Source organism: Suncus etruscus, chromosome 8 (genome assembly GCF_024139225.1).
Source record: "Suncus etruscus isolate mSunEtr1 chromosome 8, mSunEtr1.pri.cur, whole genome shotgun sequence".
NCBI classification, from domain to species: Eukaryota; Metazoa; Chordata; class Mammalia; order Eulipotyphla; family Soricidae; genus Suncus; species Suncus etruscus.
In genome coordinates this window covers 51,840,130-51,857,529 of record NC_064855.1, presented here as the reverse complement: position 1 = coordinate 51,857,529, position 17,400 = coordinate 51,840,130, and the positions used below count along the sequence as shown (strand labels likewise).

At 39.9% G+C, this 17,400-nt stretch overlaps 2 protein-coding genes across 3 annotated transcripts in view; one reads left to right on the top strand and one right to left on the bottom strand.

Annotated features, from left to right (window-relative positions):
• Window positions 1-17,400, bottom strand: part of NBEA (neurobeachin) — a 697,365-nt gene that overhangs the window by 256,919 nt on the left and 423,046 nt on the right. For both annotated transcript variants that reach the window (XM_049778738.1, XM_049778739.1), the window contains one exon: window positions 6,385-6,521. In XM_049778738.1, coding sequence (XP_049634695.1) covers window positions 6,385-6,521 — 137 coding nt within the window. The remainder of the gene's footprint in view (window positions 1-6,384; window positions 6,522-17,400) is intronic.
• MAB21L1 (mab-21 like 1) lies at window positions 2,342-4,771 on the top strand. The gene has a single exon (XM_049778813.1). The coding sequence runs from the start codon at window positions 2,812-2,814 to the stop codon at window positions 3,889-3,891; it is 1,080 nt and encodes a 359-aa protein (XP_049634770.1). The 5' UTR covers window positions 2,342-2,811; the 3' UTR covers window positions 3,892-4,771.

Sequence of the window (17,400 nt, the reverse complement as noted above, 5' to 3'; positions counted from 1 at the left end):
AATTTTTCAAAGTCCCTTTTTTCACCATCCATTTTTTCTTCTTTAAAGTGAAAGGCCCAAGTTCCACCAATTAGTTTGCACCAAGTGCTTCGGTGTTTAGCTTCGATTTAACCCAATTAAGCCGCACAGTCAGCCCCGAAGAAGTGCCACCTGCGCGCCTGGCTCTGGCGAGGCGGCCCCGGAGTTCCCTCGCGTCCTTCTCGCCGACCCCTCCCGCTCCGACGAGCCAGGCGCCCCGCCAGCGGCCCCAGGGCCTCCAGCCTCCCGGCCCTGCCTCCAGTCTCCGACCGAGGGGCTCAGTGCCGGCGACCCGAGACGTCCACCGAAGAGGCGGCGGCGGCGGCGGCGGCGGCGGCGGCGGGCAACCTTGATAGCAACTCCAGGGCGAAGAGCGCAACGGTCGCACCAGCTCGAAGCCGGTGGGGAAGCGGCGGCTCCGTGGACCTCACGTGGGCCGGAGTGGCTTCTAGCATCGAGAGGGGATGTGCATCAAGGCCAATGTATGGAACAAATCTGGAGAAATGGGCGACTTGGACTAAGATTTGATGATGGGAGGCAGGCAGGCAGGCAGGGAAAAGACCACGGAGGCAGGAGAAGGTGAGAGGAGAGTGCAGAGGGAGAAGTGCAGAGCAGGGGCAGCAGGGTGAAGGAAGGCCCCGGGGACTAGCCTACGGTGAGGTCCAGAAGTGGCATTTCCCTGGGGACCACCTACATCGCCCTTGCAGCCAAATCTCTTTAGGCTCCTTTCCTCCTCCGGTATTGGCATGGGTATTGGCTAGCAAGAAGGTAGCGGTGCATTCACCCTCAACGCCTGCAAGGTGGGGAGGGCTGTGTGTGGGTGGTTTGAATACCTGCTCCTGAGGGAAAAGGGGGGGGGGTGGATGCCAAGAGCCCTAAATCCAATGCTCTCTTTGAAGCTAAACTGGAATCTATCAGTCGTGGGCAATAAGAGAGTAAATAATAGGTAGCTTGTTGATACTGTACCTCTACTCCAAAACCAAAAACAAGTTTAAATATAACTCTGAAACCAAGTGGCTACAACCCACTTACCAGAAAGGTGTGGAAATTCCTTAGTTCGAAAAAGAGCATCTAAATTAAAGATAGGGAATTACAATTCTACTTAGGCATCAAAACCACTAAATTATATCTCATTTCTCTGCTGAACATTCTGCCCCCCTCCAAAAAAAGAGGGTTGTTTATATAAACAAAATAACACCTTTCAATCTACTTGGAAGGCTTCACTATTTACTAATGTTTATTGCTCTCAATTTTTTTTTTACCAAAATAAAATTAACAATTTAAAAACCAGCTGGGCTGCGAATTAATTTTTATTTAACGTGTGTTTTCCTTTAATCAAATGAATCAGAAGATCAGAGGTCAACTGTGAGGTCACCACTGATAACTGTCATACATCTGTAAACAAAACCTTAAGTCCAAACATGAACATTTCCAGATTGCTCTCTGCCAATAGATCTCATCTCAAGTATCCTTCCTGAATCTCAGGTACTATCAAGCAGTTCACTGAAAACTCCCATTAAAATATCTCTTGCTCATGGAGGTCATTTATTTCTCAAATATTTCTGCCAGTACTTGGAAAACAGCACACCACTTTTAATATTGGGAGAGGCTTCTGAGAAGTAAGAAGAGGTGCTATGTGGGGTTTCAGCATCCCCATTTCAACTGGGATTCACACAGCATCAAACACACTAAGCAGTCTTTCTCAGACTCATTTCTACCATGCCAATGAAGTAAAAGCAGAAGCAGAACACTGCTTAATGCTTTAAAAAAAATCCCAACAAAGGCAATCAGGTAAAGTATAATTTGTTTTTCTATGGAAGCCACCTTGCATATGCATGACAAACTTTCAACCTGCATTTAAAAAGACCTACAGGACTAACAAGCATTAATTATCCTACCACAAATGCAAGATAGTGACTTTTGTTTTAGAAAGCCTCATCTAGTTCACTCACTGATGGATGCGCATTAATACACCTGTATTGCATTTCGGTGGTAAAAAGACTAATAAGGTTTTCAGCCCAAGAAGAGAATCACTTTGGCAAGTCTTTTTAAAATGTCAATATGCTTCAAGTGGTACCAAAGCTGAGAGATTCCTCTTGATTTCCAAAACTGTTTAGGTGGCCTGGGTGGTTTTAAGCCGGCAGCAGCCTCCTACCTTTGGTTTGTATGCCTGTGTCCATGAGGTGGGATTAATTAGCTGGGTTGGAGGCTGTCGTGACGAGCCCAGTGGCGATTGGCCGCCAGCCTGCCTGGCCCTGCCTTTATAATTTCCACACGAGTGCATCTGGGCTCTTAGACAAACCAACAGCAGCTTCTTCTGACATATACACACGCATACCCGCCCTGGTACAGGCTGCACACTTTTCCTCCATCTGATGAACAGTCCTGCACACACAATGATTACGGGGAAACATAAATAAATACGGAAAAAGGGTTGCTTATTTTGACTACTGGAAGAGATTTGCTGGGTCTCAGCGCAACTTTTGTTTTTATTACTGGGAAGGTGATCTCTCCGGGTGGGTCTCTGTTACTTGAGGATTCTTTGAAAGAAGAGAGACCAAGAGAGGGGAGAACAATCTTTCACTTTAAGAGACCGGCGGGGCTCAAAGAAGGAAGGGGGAAGGCTGCAGCTTGGAAGCCACCGCTGCAGCGTTTTGGAAAAGACGCTTCTGACCCATTTCTTGTGCACCGAGGCCCGTTTCTCCACCGAAGTTGGCTCCAGCTCTAGCAGCCGCATTGGATCCCACAGCTTACTGCGAGACTCCGGTGTACAATCCGGATCTCTGCCCCAACATGATCGCGGCGCAGGCCAAGTTGGTCTATCATCTGAACAAGTACTACAACGAGAAATGCCAAGCCAGGAAAGCTGCCATTGCCAAAACTATCCGGGAAGTCTGCAAAGTTGTTTCTGACGTCCTGAAAGAAGTGGAAGTGCAGGAACCGCGGTTCATCAGCTCCCTCAACGAGATGGACAATCGCTATGAGGGCCTCGAAGTCATTTCTCCCACTGAATTTGAAGTGGTGCTTTACCTTAACCAAATGGGGGTCTTCAACTTTGTGGACGACGGCTCCCTGCCTGGCTGCGCGGTGCTGAAACTGAGCGACGGGCGCAAGAGGAGCATGTCCCTCTGGGTGGAATTCATCACCGCCTCTGGCTACCTCTCGGCGCGCAAAATCCGCTCGAGGTTTCAGACTCTGGTGGCTCAGGCGGTGGACAAATGTAGCTACCGGGATGTGGTAAAAATGGTGGCCGACACCAGCGAAGTGAAACTGCGAATCCGAGATAGGTACGTGGTGCAGATCACCCCGGCTTTCAAATGCACCGGGATCTGGCCCAGGAGTGCAGCCCACTGGCCCCTTCCCCACATTCCCTGGCCCGGCCCCAACCGGGTGGCGGAGGTCAAAGCGGAAGGCTTCAATCTCTTATCTAAGGAGTGCCACTCTCTGGCCGGTAAACAGAGCTCGGCCGAGAGCGACGCCTGGGTGCTGCAGTTCGCCGAAGCAGAGAACAGACTGCAGATGGGGGGCTGCCGAAAGAAATGCCTCTCCATCCTCAAAACCCTAAGGGATCGCCACCTGGAACTGCCGGGTCAGCCTCTGAACAATTACCACATGAAGACTTTGGTTTCCTACGAGTGTGAGAAGCATCCCCGGGAGTCGGACTGGGATGAGTCTTGCCTAGGCGATCGGCTGAACGGGATTTTGCTGCAGCTCATCTCCTGCCTGCAGTGCCGGCGGTGTCCCCACTACTTCCTACCGAACTTAGATCTGTTTCAAGGCAAACCTCACTCGGCGCTGGAGAACGCTGCCAAACAAACGTGGCGCCTGGCAAGGGAGATCCTAACTAACCCCAAAAGTTTGGAAAAACTTTAGAGAGGGTAATTTAATCAAGAGCCCAGAATCAAGAAGTGATTCTGTTTCTCAAAGTCCGCAATTAGTTGGAAGCTTCCCTATCGACCAACCTCTACTATTCCATTTGACAGTGCAAACAATCTCTTCCTTAAAAAGGAAGAATAATACAATGTTTAGGCGTCATCTCTTTGGCCCCTCCAAGGGGAGGAAAAAAACCCAGGGGCAATGGAGAGAGTAAAACCCTAACCTACAAGTGTTAGAAGATTTCTTGACAACGGATTTCATATCTCCCTTGAAAAATACACAGTGACACCTCCACAATAATCGGCTTTAATGCAAGACCACAGTGAACATTCTGCCTAACTATCCAAGGATTAGAGCAATCCTTGTGATTTAGGCGCATCTGTCTGTGAGTAAACACCACTTGAAAATGCCATCAAAGGGGAAAGTGTAATGTATATTTTGATTTGTAACAAATATTGTGATCTCACATTGTCTTTGCAAGTGTGGATGTTGGTGTTTTGTGATTTGGTGAACAGAATTAAACTGAATTGCCATTTTGGATCCTTCCAGACATTTTCCACTATCGATACATTGAAAGGTAGATTTCCTCCTGGTACTTTTATCTGTCTTTGACATTGTCTGAGCTTTTAAAAAGTTTACATTTTGTTTCAAATATATTGCTTGTTCTATTTCTAACATTCCATAGAGATACTTGAAATGTTATTTAAATATATTCAAAGAAATTTGAATTCAGCTTATATAATAACGCTTGAATAGCTGAATTATATATTTGAAAAATGCACTTGAAATACACTGGATAATTACTTTTGTGATTTAGATTTTAAGTTCTGTTGCTGGTTTTTATTTAATTAGAAGCTAATAAATGAGTAAAATAAAAGATGGTTGTGTCTCACTTTAAATTGTTTTTCTAGCAAATTATGTAATACTTTGTTTTGGAAATCAAATTAAATATCTTAAATATTTTGAAAATAAGCTAATGAAATCATTTAAACAAATCTTTAATTGATGAAGAAACGTCATTTTTGTATCACTACAGAAGATAATTATCTGTTCTCAGTTTCGAATATAAAAGACAAATTTCTTTCCACATCAGACACAAAAGCATTCTTGAAAAACTTGCCCTTCTGGGTTGATATGTCTATAGCATTTTGTTGATAAAATAAGGAAAATATACCATGACAGTAAAGAATGCAGAGTTAGAAACCAAACTGACAAATTGTATGAAGTCATAAGGAAACATAAAAAAATCTGAAAATAAAAATAGTGCTAATAAAATAAATGAAGATAATCCCTGACCTATTTTTCATCATGTCATATTTTTATGTAGTAAGGTATCTATTAACTATCTTAATCAGAAATTCAAAATTCTACCTTAGTAGGGCAAGTTAATTAAAGACACACTTAACTTATCAAAATAACTTAAAATTATAGTAGAAATTCAATTTTTTGGAGCTAGAAGTGAAAGAAATTCTGTCTAGCATTTGGAACATTTTAGTAGTCAACAAGTGTTGAAAGGGTTGATCACATGTGGGCCTTAAAGAAGTTCACTCAGGTATGGGTCAGATTTAGAATTTTATCTGTTATCTGACAAAGATTATTTTATAATGCTTTATTTCTACATATAAACAGAATAAAATTCTGGGTATTTAAAAGCATTCTTTGTTAACTACAGCAACTGCTTCTGAAGAGAATGTTAAAGAAAAGTCACTTTAAAATAATTTTGAATACTAGAATGACACCTGTTCTTTATCTTAATTAACTTCAAGAATAAAGTTATACAGAAACATAAAAGGTAAAACAGTAAACATGACTTCAGAAGACTGAGTAATCAGTTTTTAAAATCTACACAATAAGATATAATAGACAAATACACTTTGCATGTAATCCAAAATTATATTCTGACCTTACAGCTACAGAAGACCTTAATCACTGATCAATGGAATACACTATGTACACACATTCTGAATCAAAGCTTCTCAGAATGTTTCTTTAAATTATCATGCAAAACCTTTCTTATTCCAGTAGATGAAAGATGGTTGGTTATACTACTGGCAATCAATTTATATATAAATGCCCCCATAATGCCAAAGTACCCATGTTTCAATCTACACATTTGGAAATTATAAGTGATCCTAGTTAAAGATTTCCTAAGACTCGTCCTAGTCTTCCAAAGGAGTCTGAGATGTTTTTACCCCAGGGACTGGGGAGCAATTGGCTTAACACCAAATCCAAATAAATGCACACAAAGGCAATCTCGGGGATACCATTAAAATGTGGATGTCCGGAAGATATAAAATTAACAATCCTTAATATATTTGGGGTGCTCTGAAATAGAGCATTATTATTTTCATTCATTTTATTTTCTATGCGAAAAATGGGAATGGGAATCCCTCTCTCCCCCTCCAACCCTGAATCATTTAAAACTAAGCAAAACTCAAAGCCACTTCGGGCCACAAAGCCATCATGGTACACCAAATCGCTTAAACTCACTTTGGTGTCGATCTTCTTGAAGGTTGGATCATCCTCATCTACCTCGAAGTAGATTTCTGTCGTGGTGATGGAGAGCGTCCCCTTGGCCACCACCACAGGAGCAATGAGCTGGGCAGGAGTGCTGAGAACCACTGGGCCTGAAAGACAAGGGCACCAGTCAGGTTGAACCCTCTGACCCCTCAGGCTCTCTCCCAGAAGGGTACCACCGCTTTTGATTTTTTTAAAAGCTCACAGACACACAAATTGTGCTTGTTAAAGTCCTTCCAGGTGCGATGCGTTCTGCTCGGGTTTTGCCACATTTTGCACGGAACGAGATTAATTCTGTAAAATTGCAAGAAGTCCGAACCCTTTCTAAACGAGTTTGCAACCTCAGACTAGAAATCCTACAGGGTCGGTTTGGACACAGCTTTTTAAGCATCTTAAGAGTGCGGGACCGACTGACTCCCTAATGCAGAATTCTCCACTGAGCACCACCAGCTTCCGCAGTCAACAGAGTGCCCCCAGATCGATGCTGGTTTGAAGCCATAGCACTTCTCAACAGCATTCCCCAAGGGGGAGCAGGAGGACGAGCAGGGGTTTAGACTTTAAATATATAAATTCCACAGCACTAACGGGTTGCAATTTTGCAGTTGGAGAACGGAATTCACAGATGCGTACAAGCACGGACCTGTACTACCTCTCCTTTGCAAAAAGGAGCCCACATCATAGCTTGTCTCGTTCATGAGAGTCAGAGGACGAAACTGGTCAGACTCTTGACCCACTGGATGCACAGAAAGGCATCTTATCTTCCTCAGTGCAAAAATTAAAAAATTTCCAACTTCTGAAAGTAAGCGTCAGTGAGGGGAAGGTTACGTAAATTTGGGAAAGTATGCTGAGTAAGGTGTGAATGCTTGAAAATATAAACCACTTCTGGGGATATTAATTCATTCAAGGGAAGGCTTAACTGCCCCTTTAAGATTCCTCGAAGGGAAGGTCTTCTAGGCTCTCTGGAACTTCCAATACTGACGTAGCGATTGCAAAGAACCTAAAGTCATTTTAATGTAGCAAGGGCGAAGTATAATCCCTTCCATCCCTTCCCTCCCCCCCCAGCACCGCCAAAGCAACCAAAAGGAAAAGCCACCCAACGGGCACGTCCCGGGTCACATTAGGCCTGGACCACTCCAGGCCACTCTGGGAACCGAATCTCCGCGCGCCGCCAAGGCCACAGCCAAGGCCACGGCCAGCGAGGCCCGGGGCGAAGTTCGCGCGACCAGTCAGGGCAGCCCCGGGACGCCGACCTCGCTCCGGCACCGACGCGTAACCCAGCCGTTTCCACCGCGCGCGCAGAGTGGCATCGGGGGCGCTTAAACGGGGGTCGCGGTAGAAGCCCAAGGAATCGGGGTCTACCTTCACCCCGCCTGAGCCGTTGCCACCGGGGTCAGTCTAACTCAAGCCAAGCCCTCCAGACATTTTATTTTACAGCTCCCCCCAAAAGCAGTCCGCCCTAGCTAGCTAGGGGTCAGGCCCCCAGGCATTCCGAGTCGCCGGTGTTGGGGGACCCCTGAGCCGAGCAGTTTCCGCCCGCAGAGCCCGGAGGAATTGGGATCCACCTTGGCTCCACCAGGCTTTTCTTTGCAAAAGGCGAAGACGGTCGATCTGAAGCGCCACTTTAAAGGCTCATCAATCTTAATCTAGGTTGCTCAAGTAATTATGCCCGAATCTCTTGTACGATTACAAGTGGATTTGGGTTTCTATTCCCCAGGCCCTCCTTTGTGTTTATTGGAGAGTCTGTGTGCGCGCTCGGCGGCGCCTCTAGCCTCCCGCGCCGTCCGCGGAATCCCCCAAAGCCCGGGCCGGTTTGAACCGCTCCTTTAACCCTTGAGACACCGGGGCGCTCGCTCTCCAAGATGGGACTTTTCCTTCTCAATCACAGGGGAAAATTCCAGGCGGATCTACTAGGTCGCTGGTGAGCTGAGAAAAAGTGAATGACCGAATTGTCTTAGAAAATTGTATCTCCCTGCCCACGAAAGATCTGGCTTGAATCTCACCAGAACTGTCTTCCTAAAAACGTAAAGGTCTGGAGATCGCTGGTTTCTGGGTTTAGAGGTTTTTGACACTTTGGAGTCTAAGAAATAGTAAACACACAGATGTCTCTGACACTTTGGAGACCAGTAAAGGTCTCGGTCTCGGTCTCTCTCTCTCTCTCTCTCTCTCTCTCTCTCTCTCTCTCTCTCTCTCTCTCTCTCTCTCTCTCTCTCTCTCTCTCTCTCTCACACACACAACACAACACAACACACACATCCACCACCACCACATTGAGCACACACAACAAACTATCTTTCTCTCTTAAAATTAATTTAAACAATTAAATTGAGGAAACTGACAAAGAACTCAGGATATGTATCTTGGATTCTTAATACGTAATTGATGTGAACTTTTGACTGACAACACATTTTTCTCAACTTGATTGTCTTCATTTCTGAGGAAAATAGCCTTCCTTTTGATTTTATATAATCCCAATCTAATGAATTGAGATTTTCTGGGTTTTTATAAAAGGGCGGTGTACTGGTCCTTTTTTTAAAAGGGTGGTGTACTGGTCCTTTTTTTTTTTAAGGCACATTATAAAATATTCAACCTTAATAATGTCATTTTTACCCATCCTTTGGAAATCTCCAATCACAACGTCCAATTCCATAGTATATTTAAGGAGCACTAGATCATTGGTCTTCAGAGAGCAAACCAGTCCCAAAGAGAATATGTAGTTAATCCACTATAGAAATAGAGAGAGGGGATTATGATTAATCCTCTTATGGGGGGAGCCTCTGCATTTGAGAGATTTGATAATAAAATGTTTACATAAGGCAAAATCACAAAGCAGCCGATCTCCCATATGGATCCAGTTATTGAAAAAGTGAATCCTCATTCAAATAAAATCTGTTTAAAAAGGGAGGTTTCTACAGCATCACAAAGAGAGGGAGCTTGTTGACTCAGTTCCAGAAGATAAGTACTATTTTTACTTAACTTTGCTTAGTGAATTAGAGATTAAATGTATATTTTTCATTGAAATCACTACTATAAAAATAAAGTATACATCATAACATTATTTTCTGCAAGGTGCTATATATAAAAGCTAGCTTAATAGATCGATGGGATAAAATACCACTTCCCATTGTATTATGATGCATACAATGGTTTAAAAATCCCACCATCAAGAGGGAATAAGGAATTACAAGGAAAATGTTATTTACCTTATAGAATATTTACCTTATAGGATACAGTGTAAAAAATATTACCTGTTACTACTTTGAAAGAAAAGGATTACTTGCCATTATTTTAAATGCCAGCATTTTCATGCCAGCATGAAATCTGAAATAGTATATCACCCCAGTATAATGAAAAAAACCTTTAAAAGAATGAGATTCTCTTAGAGCCATTACTTTTTAATCATTTGAGATGCTAAACTAGAGTTGAAAATACATATGTTTTATATTTGAAAAAGGAATAATTCTTCACATATATTTTAAAAGTAAACTGTCAAAAATACTTGAGGGTTTGGATGATTCTGCTAAAAACAAAATTCCTGGCAAAAAAATTTTAGGACAATAATACATCAGCTTTTAAATAGAATTTCACTGTAAGAGTCTCTTTCACTTAACTTTTAAGGTCAGTGCTTAAAATATTGGGATTAGGAATGTGTCAATATCATCAGTTCAAGGTTTGCCAAGAACAAATCCATCCTAGGGTAAGTTTCATTATTGCTTATAGAAATGATAGAGATTTGAGAAACCTGGTCTCCTCTAATGAGAGGGTGACAGAAAGAAATGGCTGTAGAATCTGGGTTTCTGTAAAGTGACTTGAAGGATTGTTCAAGGAAGCAGGGCTTTCCTCTGAATTGGGATCTATGAGCATGGAAGGAATAATTGTGAGTCTTAAATAAACCTTATTAGAGAGAAAAGGCGTAGATCTAGGCAACAGCACAATTTACAACCAAAAAGTACAGAAGCCACTCACATTAGCTAGGAGAAGGGATGTTTCCTATTTGGTGTTATGCAGAATGAACCTGTTTTTATATGAGTTAAGACAAAATTATAGTTGATTTTTTGATTCACATAAAGATTCTTTTCAATGTCACTATTCTCTGAGTTTGTTTATGACCTATAGGATATCATCTTCTAACTGGGAAATACAGGGCAGGGCCGAGAAACACCCAGGCATCCTTATAAGCATTAGTCAATTTCCAGAGACCAGAATGGCTTTCATTTTTCTCAGATAGATATAGAGTTAATCAAATATATGGGAGAGGGCGTATATGTAGGTATAAAAATAATTATGCCAAATATGTTTTCAGTTGCAATATAAAATGAAATATATACAGGCATACAAAGTTGAAATTGTAATTGCCATTATAATTATTTGATGACTTTTAATGGGTAAATTATACTTACTGTTCATATGTTCTAGAATAGTTTCTAAGCATAGTTAAATATGAATAGTTTTATTAACTATGTGGAATTTTGTCCCACTTTAATTACTTTGGAACCATATATATTCAGTTTGCTTTTGGAATAGGAAAAAAATATTATTTTACGGTAATGGTGTGGCCCAACCCCTCCCCCTAAAATCAATAGATTTTATAGGACCTGTATTGTTTTTAAGCTTACCATTATGGATTTAAAAAAAAAAAACTTTTTTGGCTTTTTTGGGGCCATACCTGGTGATACTCAGGGGTTACTCCTGGCTATGCTCTCAGAAATCTCTTCTAGTTTGGGGGACCAAATGGGATGCTGGGGATTGAACTAGGCCTGTCTTGGGTCAGCTACATTTAAGGCAAACGCCCTACTGCTGTGCCATCTCTCTGGCCCTACCATTATGGATTTTAAAAAAAATGTTTCCCTCATAGAATTCAAAAGATAAACTGCTGTATTTCAAAACAACTTAAATTACTGAAGAATATAAGAAAGTTAGTACAATATACTTGTTTGGAGTCTCAGGAAAGCTTTTAGGTATCAAAAATATAAAATATATAAACTTTGAGAAATAAATTAGGAGAAAAACAATGCTTAGGTTCTTAGATTTATTTCTATTATCCAGGAGTGTTCCCTGAGATTCAAGCATTAAAAATGCTGCAAGGAAAAAAAAAGTATAGTAACCAAATCTCTAGACATTGAATCTGTTCTTTATATATAAAAACAAAACAAAACTTGACATTGGTCCAAATATATTATTAGAAGAATGATCCTGTGGAATTTTCAAAAAGTTTTCCTTCCTGATAAAATTACAAAATGTTCTAATTTGAATAAAAAAAATGTAACTGAACAACAAATAAACTACTCAGGGGTTTAACTTCCAGAATTGTCTGTATGTCTTCAACTCACACAAACCAACAAACTAAACTAAACTCAAATCTACCTAGAAAGAAGGCTCAATCTGCAGTTTGGTTGACTTTTGAACATAAATTGACTCCTCTCCCTTCTGTATTTTTAGATTCTGGGCCATATCTGGGGATGCTCAGGGTCTACTCTTAGCTCAGTGCTTGATCTTTCAAGGCAGTGGCTGGGAATCCATGAGGTGCCAGGAAAGAAACCCTGGTCTTTTCAGCATGGGAAGAATGTGCTCAAACCCACTAAGCTATCTCTTCAGCCTCAATCTATAAATAAACAGGCAATTAAAATGACTGTCCCTGTTATGCAATGTTTTTCTTAAATTACTATTCTAAAATAAGACAGAAGTTTAAGAATGAATGAACATAATCATGTCATATCTGGCAAAACCATCTCTGCAAAATTTCAAATTAGTCAAGTTAAAAATATGAGTTCTTTTGTACAAACAATTGAAGATTGAAATTTAACATAACATCTGTTCATCATCTCAGAACATCTACTTATATACTAATATTCCTAAAACATCTTATTTAACATTTTTGAGAAAGAGAAAGAAAAATCCTGAAAGGAGAGAGCATAGGCCTCTCCTAGTGGAAAAAACAAAGAACACATTCTATGTAGGGATGTACAGACCATCTCCTAGATTGAGGAAATGTGCCCTAGAATAAAACATGTCAATTAGAGAGGTGAGAATATATGCCTTTAACTGCCCCTTTAAATAAATTTTAAAGTACTCAGACAACTAAAGTGGATCTTTTAATTACAATTTATTTTTAACCATTTGTAGAACAAACAATTTTGGGAGGTGATCTCAGTGATCTCAGTGATCAGCAGTGCTGAGGAGGTTAAGGGGCCCCAATGATGATCTTTGACTAACAAGACTGATTGCTCAGTGTAAGAACCAAAGACTCTTTCGTTGCCAAGGACAAAGGTAAAGGGGATACCCAGGCCACTCCAGAGGTACCTTTTCACCACTCTCTAATGTCTTGGTCCTAGAAAGTTCTTTACATTAAAATGAAATAAAAAACATGTATGTTGCTGGGTCAGAGTGATAGCACAGGGGTAGGGCATTTGCCTTGCATGCAGCCAATCCTGCACAAGCCTTGTTTCAATTCTCAGTATCCCATATGGTCCTCCTAGTCAGGAACGATTTCTGAGCACAAAGCTACGAGTAGCTCCTGAGATTCACAGGGTGTGGCCCATAAAGCAAATATATATATATTTACATATATATATATTTACATATATATATATATATATATATGGCCAAGACAATGAGTTCTTGCAAGAAACCTACAAATCATGCAAACCAAAATATCATTTAGGTTTTATCTAGCACAAGTTTTAACTTTCATTGTGATAATTTGCATAGTCTTTGATATACAAGGTGAGTCAGCTGAGATTTGTGTTTCTTATTCTTCACATTTAGTTTGACATATGGAAGACATTTTTCACTTTCTATAAAAGTATTGACTCTTTTATGGTACAACATTATCATTTAATGACCGAGAAGGGCAAATTTCTACTTGAGGGAATGAGTGAATAAATCAGAAGATATGATTTAGGTCTATTGAACTTGGAGGACTAAGTCACTGTATGGAACTCAGTGACTTGCCTTCCTAATCCAAGTTTCCTTGACACATTTTTATTGCAGTATTTATTGACTACAGTTTAGAAGTCTGTTTCCACCACTTGGCATAAGTTATTTGAAGACAGGGAATTCTTTTACTTTTCTGTCTCAAAGACAGTATCTACCACATAGTATGGAATACAATATGTTTACGGGACTGAGTGTAAAAAGTAATGAATACCATTGTAGTATTTAAATGTTACAGTAAAAAGGGTCACTTAAGGAATTAAATGATAACTTTTATATTATTCTGGAATTGGTCTCCAATTATTTTGTAGAATTAGGGCACTTGATTTTAGATAAAATGCATTTTGCTCTGCTATCTCTTTGGCCCCAGATAAAATGCATTTTAAAAGTGTTGAAAACTACTAAGAATTTTTATTACAGTTGGTCATCTAGCTATATGTATACTATTAATTTTAAATGGACATAATTCTATAGCTTCCATATTTACCCTATTGAATAACTGTTTCATCTTTATAAGTTACATTCTTAGAACTATATACTTAACAGTATTAATTTATGCATATAACATTTATGCATATAACAAAAACTATTAATATTTTTGGTTTTGAAGAGAGAATGCAATTATTGTATAAAACATAAATTTTACCCATAGGGCTTGTAGTATGTAGTACAGGTAAGAAATATACAGGAAGAACTGTCATTTTAAAGGGAGAAGACTTTTATCTAATTGTCTGTAAAGCATGTTTCACAAATTATTATCATTTATTCCATTCAACAAATCTGAGATTAAGTACTGCTACTCTCCCTATATTACAGATGGAGTACTTTATCGAAACTTTTAAGACTAGTAAATGATGGTCTCCAATGCCAGAAAACTTAACTATTACCTCCTTCAAAAAAAGGGGGATGTTGGGCCCGGAGAGATAGCACAGCGGCGTTTGCCTTGCAAGCAGCCGATCCAGGACCAAAGATGGTTGGTTCGAATCCCGGGGTCCCATATGATCCCCCGTGCCTGCCAGGAGCTATTTCTGAGCAGACAGCCAGGAGTAATCCCTGAGCACCGCCGGGTGTGGCCCAAAAACCAAAAAAAAAAAAAAAAAAAAAAGGGGGGGGATGCCAAAATGATATCTGCTTACATTTTAAAAATTCTGATTATCTTGTCCTTTACTACGTGGATCTAAGATATGGGTGGAATGGGATGATGGCAGTGGTACTTGAAGTGCATATGACTAATTAAAAAGATTTGGATAGTAAATTGGAAGAAAAAGCTTTGTAAGCAGAGAAGAGTTTGAACGTAAATAGATATGCTGGATATAATAAAGAGTAATAAGTGACCAATAATTAGGGATTATACAGGGGATAAATCCCCCAAATCAAACTAGGTTTTGTTTTTCTGCTTTGTTTTGTTTTGTTTTGTTTTGGGGCCACACTTGACTGTGGCTAAGGGCTTACTCCTGGCTCTATGTTTAGATTCAATCTTGGTGGGACCATATGCAGTGCTGGATTGAATTTGGTCAGCAAAAGTGCAAGGCAAGCTTCTCTACCTGTTGTACTATTACTTCATATACCCAAAAAAGCATACACGGTTTCCAGGGGCAATTTTTAATTTTAGATTAAAGAAAACATTAAAATTTAGATATTTAAGTGTAAGCAGAAGTATCTTTTTTGGAGGAATGGCATGCACATGTTTGTGAAATTTACATCATTCTAGAAGAAGTTATACATACATTCTAATTGTATTATGGAAAAAATTAAATTCTCATCTAATTTAAGTCTTTAAAGGTTTTTCTCCATTTGCATTTATTATTCTTTATTTTCTACCTTTAAGAATATTGTTTTTTTCATTACTTTTAGCTAATTATCTTCTTTACCTGGACATTAGTCCTGGGCATTTACCTGTCCTGTCTTATCCTCTAGCTACTTTCTTAAATTCTACTTTTTTTAAAAGTACCTTTATTATTTTTTTAATTCAAGCACCATGATTACAAACATGCTTGTACTTGGGCCTCAGTCATAGAAAAAACACGCCCCCCTTCACCAATGCAAATTCCCACCACCAATGCCCTACTTGTCCCTCTTCCTCCACCCTCTGCCTGTATTCAACAGGCATTCTACTTCTCCCACTCAACACTGTCATGGTAGTTCTTAGTACAATCATTTCTCTAACTCACTTTGTGGTGAGCTTCATATAGTGAGCCAGTCCTTCAGCCCTCATCTCTATTGTCTCTCGGCATTATTACATTAATGTCTTTTATTTTTATTTTCTTTGATTTTCCCTCCATTTCTTCCAGGATCTCATGTTTTGTGGCAGAAAGTAGTCTCTGATTATCCTTTGGATCACTGTATTATCTGTAGTGGCCTCTCCCTTTTCATTTCTAATCTGCTTTATTACGTTTCTCTCTCTCCCTTTGTGAATTTGCTAGTGGTTTATCAATCTTGTTTATTTTTTCTAAGAACCAACTTACGCTTTTGTTGATCTTTTGGATTGTACTTTGGGTTTCCACTTTATTAATTTATGCTCTAAGCTTTGTTATTTCCTTCTGCCTACTTACTTTGGGTTCAAAATTTTGTTAATAGTTTTCTAATTTTATAAGCTGTCATTAAGCTATTTATGTAGGCTCCTTCTTCCTTCCTGATATGTACTTGCAACTTTGATTTTGAGTCTGTGTTTATTCTGACTATTCAGATTTGTTTCTTATAGGCAGCAGAATATTGTAATCATCTTTTTGATCCATTTTGCCACTCTGTGTCTCTTATCTGGTGCATTTGGCTCATTAACATTGAGAGAGATAATTGTCATGGGATTTAAAGCCATCTCTGTGTGGAAGTTTGGTGCATCTTTAGGCCTGTCTTGTTTTAAAGTAGACGTTTCAATTTATCTTTTAAGGCTAGTTTCAAGTCTGTAAAGCTTCTGAGCTGCTGTTTATCTGTGAAGCTATGTATACTTCCTTCAAACATGAAAGTGAGTGTGGCTGGGTACATTATTCTAGGCAAAGCATTCATTTTGTTGAGTTTTGTCACTATATCCCACCACTGCATTCAGGCCTTGAGGATTTCTTGTAACTGGTGTGCTGTAAATCTTAAGGATGCTCCTTTGAAGGTAATTTCCTTTTTTAATCTTGCTGCTTTCAGTTTTCTATCCCTATCTGTGGGATTTGTCATTGTGACTAGAGTGTGTTTTGGAGTACTTTTCTTTGGATCACTTTTAGCTAGTATTCTTCTGGCATGCAAGATTTGGTTGCATGCATTCTTTAGCTCTGGGAGTTTCTCAGTAATGATGTCCTCTTCCTGGGGATTTTCTTCTTGGGTCACTGGGACTCCAATGGTTCTTGTTGTTTCTGTTGAGTTTATCAAATATTTCTTTTTCATCAATTCACATTCTTTGAGGATTTTTTCCATTGATCATTTGCTTTAAGGTTCTTTTCCAATTGCTTTTGCTGTATGTATTTGTTCTGCATCTCATCTTCCAGCTCACTGACTCTGTCCTCAGCTGTTGTTACTCCGTTGGAGTGGCTTTCCATTGAGATTTTAATTTCATCTATAGATGAAAGTCCTCTTAATTTAAGTCCTCTTATTTCAGTTTGGAGTTTTCGGAGTTCTATGTTAGTGGTCTATTCTGCTTAATCTATGCTTTCTTTGAGTTCTATGAACATCCTCTATATTTCTACTCTACACTCCTTATTTGAGGGGTTAACTAGGTGGCTGGTACTTTTCAGGTCATCTTCATTCGTTATACATGGTGTTGCTCTGCGTTGTTTCCCCACTGCCAAGCTTGTAGTGTGGTTTTTACTATACGTTGTGGTGAGGTTCATGGGCTAGAAGATACAAAGAAGAGCAGCTGCACTCCCCTGGCTCCACCTTTATTGGGCGAAGACAGCTTAACCTGTGCTGAATTCTAAAGAGGTTATGTTCACAGTTGTCATCTTGGCTACAGGAAAGCAGGGAGGGAGCGAGGCAGCAGCCTTTTCTAATCAAAGTACTTTTATTTGTGAACAGCCTTGTGTCATTTGACCTAACCCATTTGGTTTTTTTTTTTTTTTTTTTTTTATCACAGCTGCA

Bases quoted from the DNA above. Each gene is read 5' to 3' on its own strand.
- MAB21L1 (XM_049778813.1), top strand. From the start codon at position 2,812: ATGATCGCGGCGCAGGCCAAGTTGGTCTATCATCTGAACAAGTACTAC.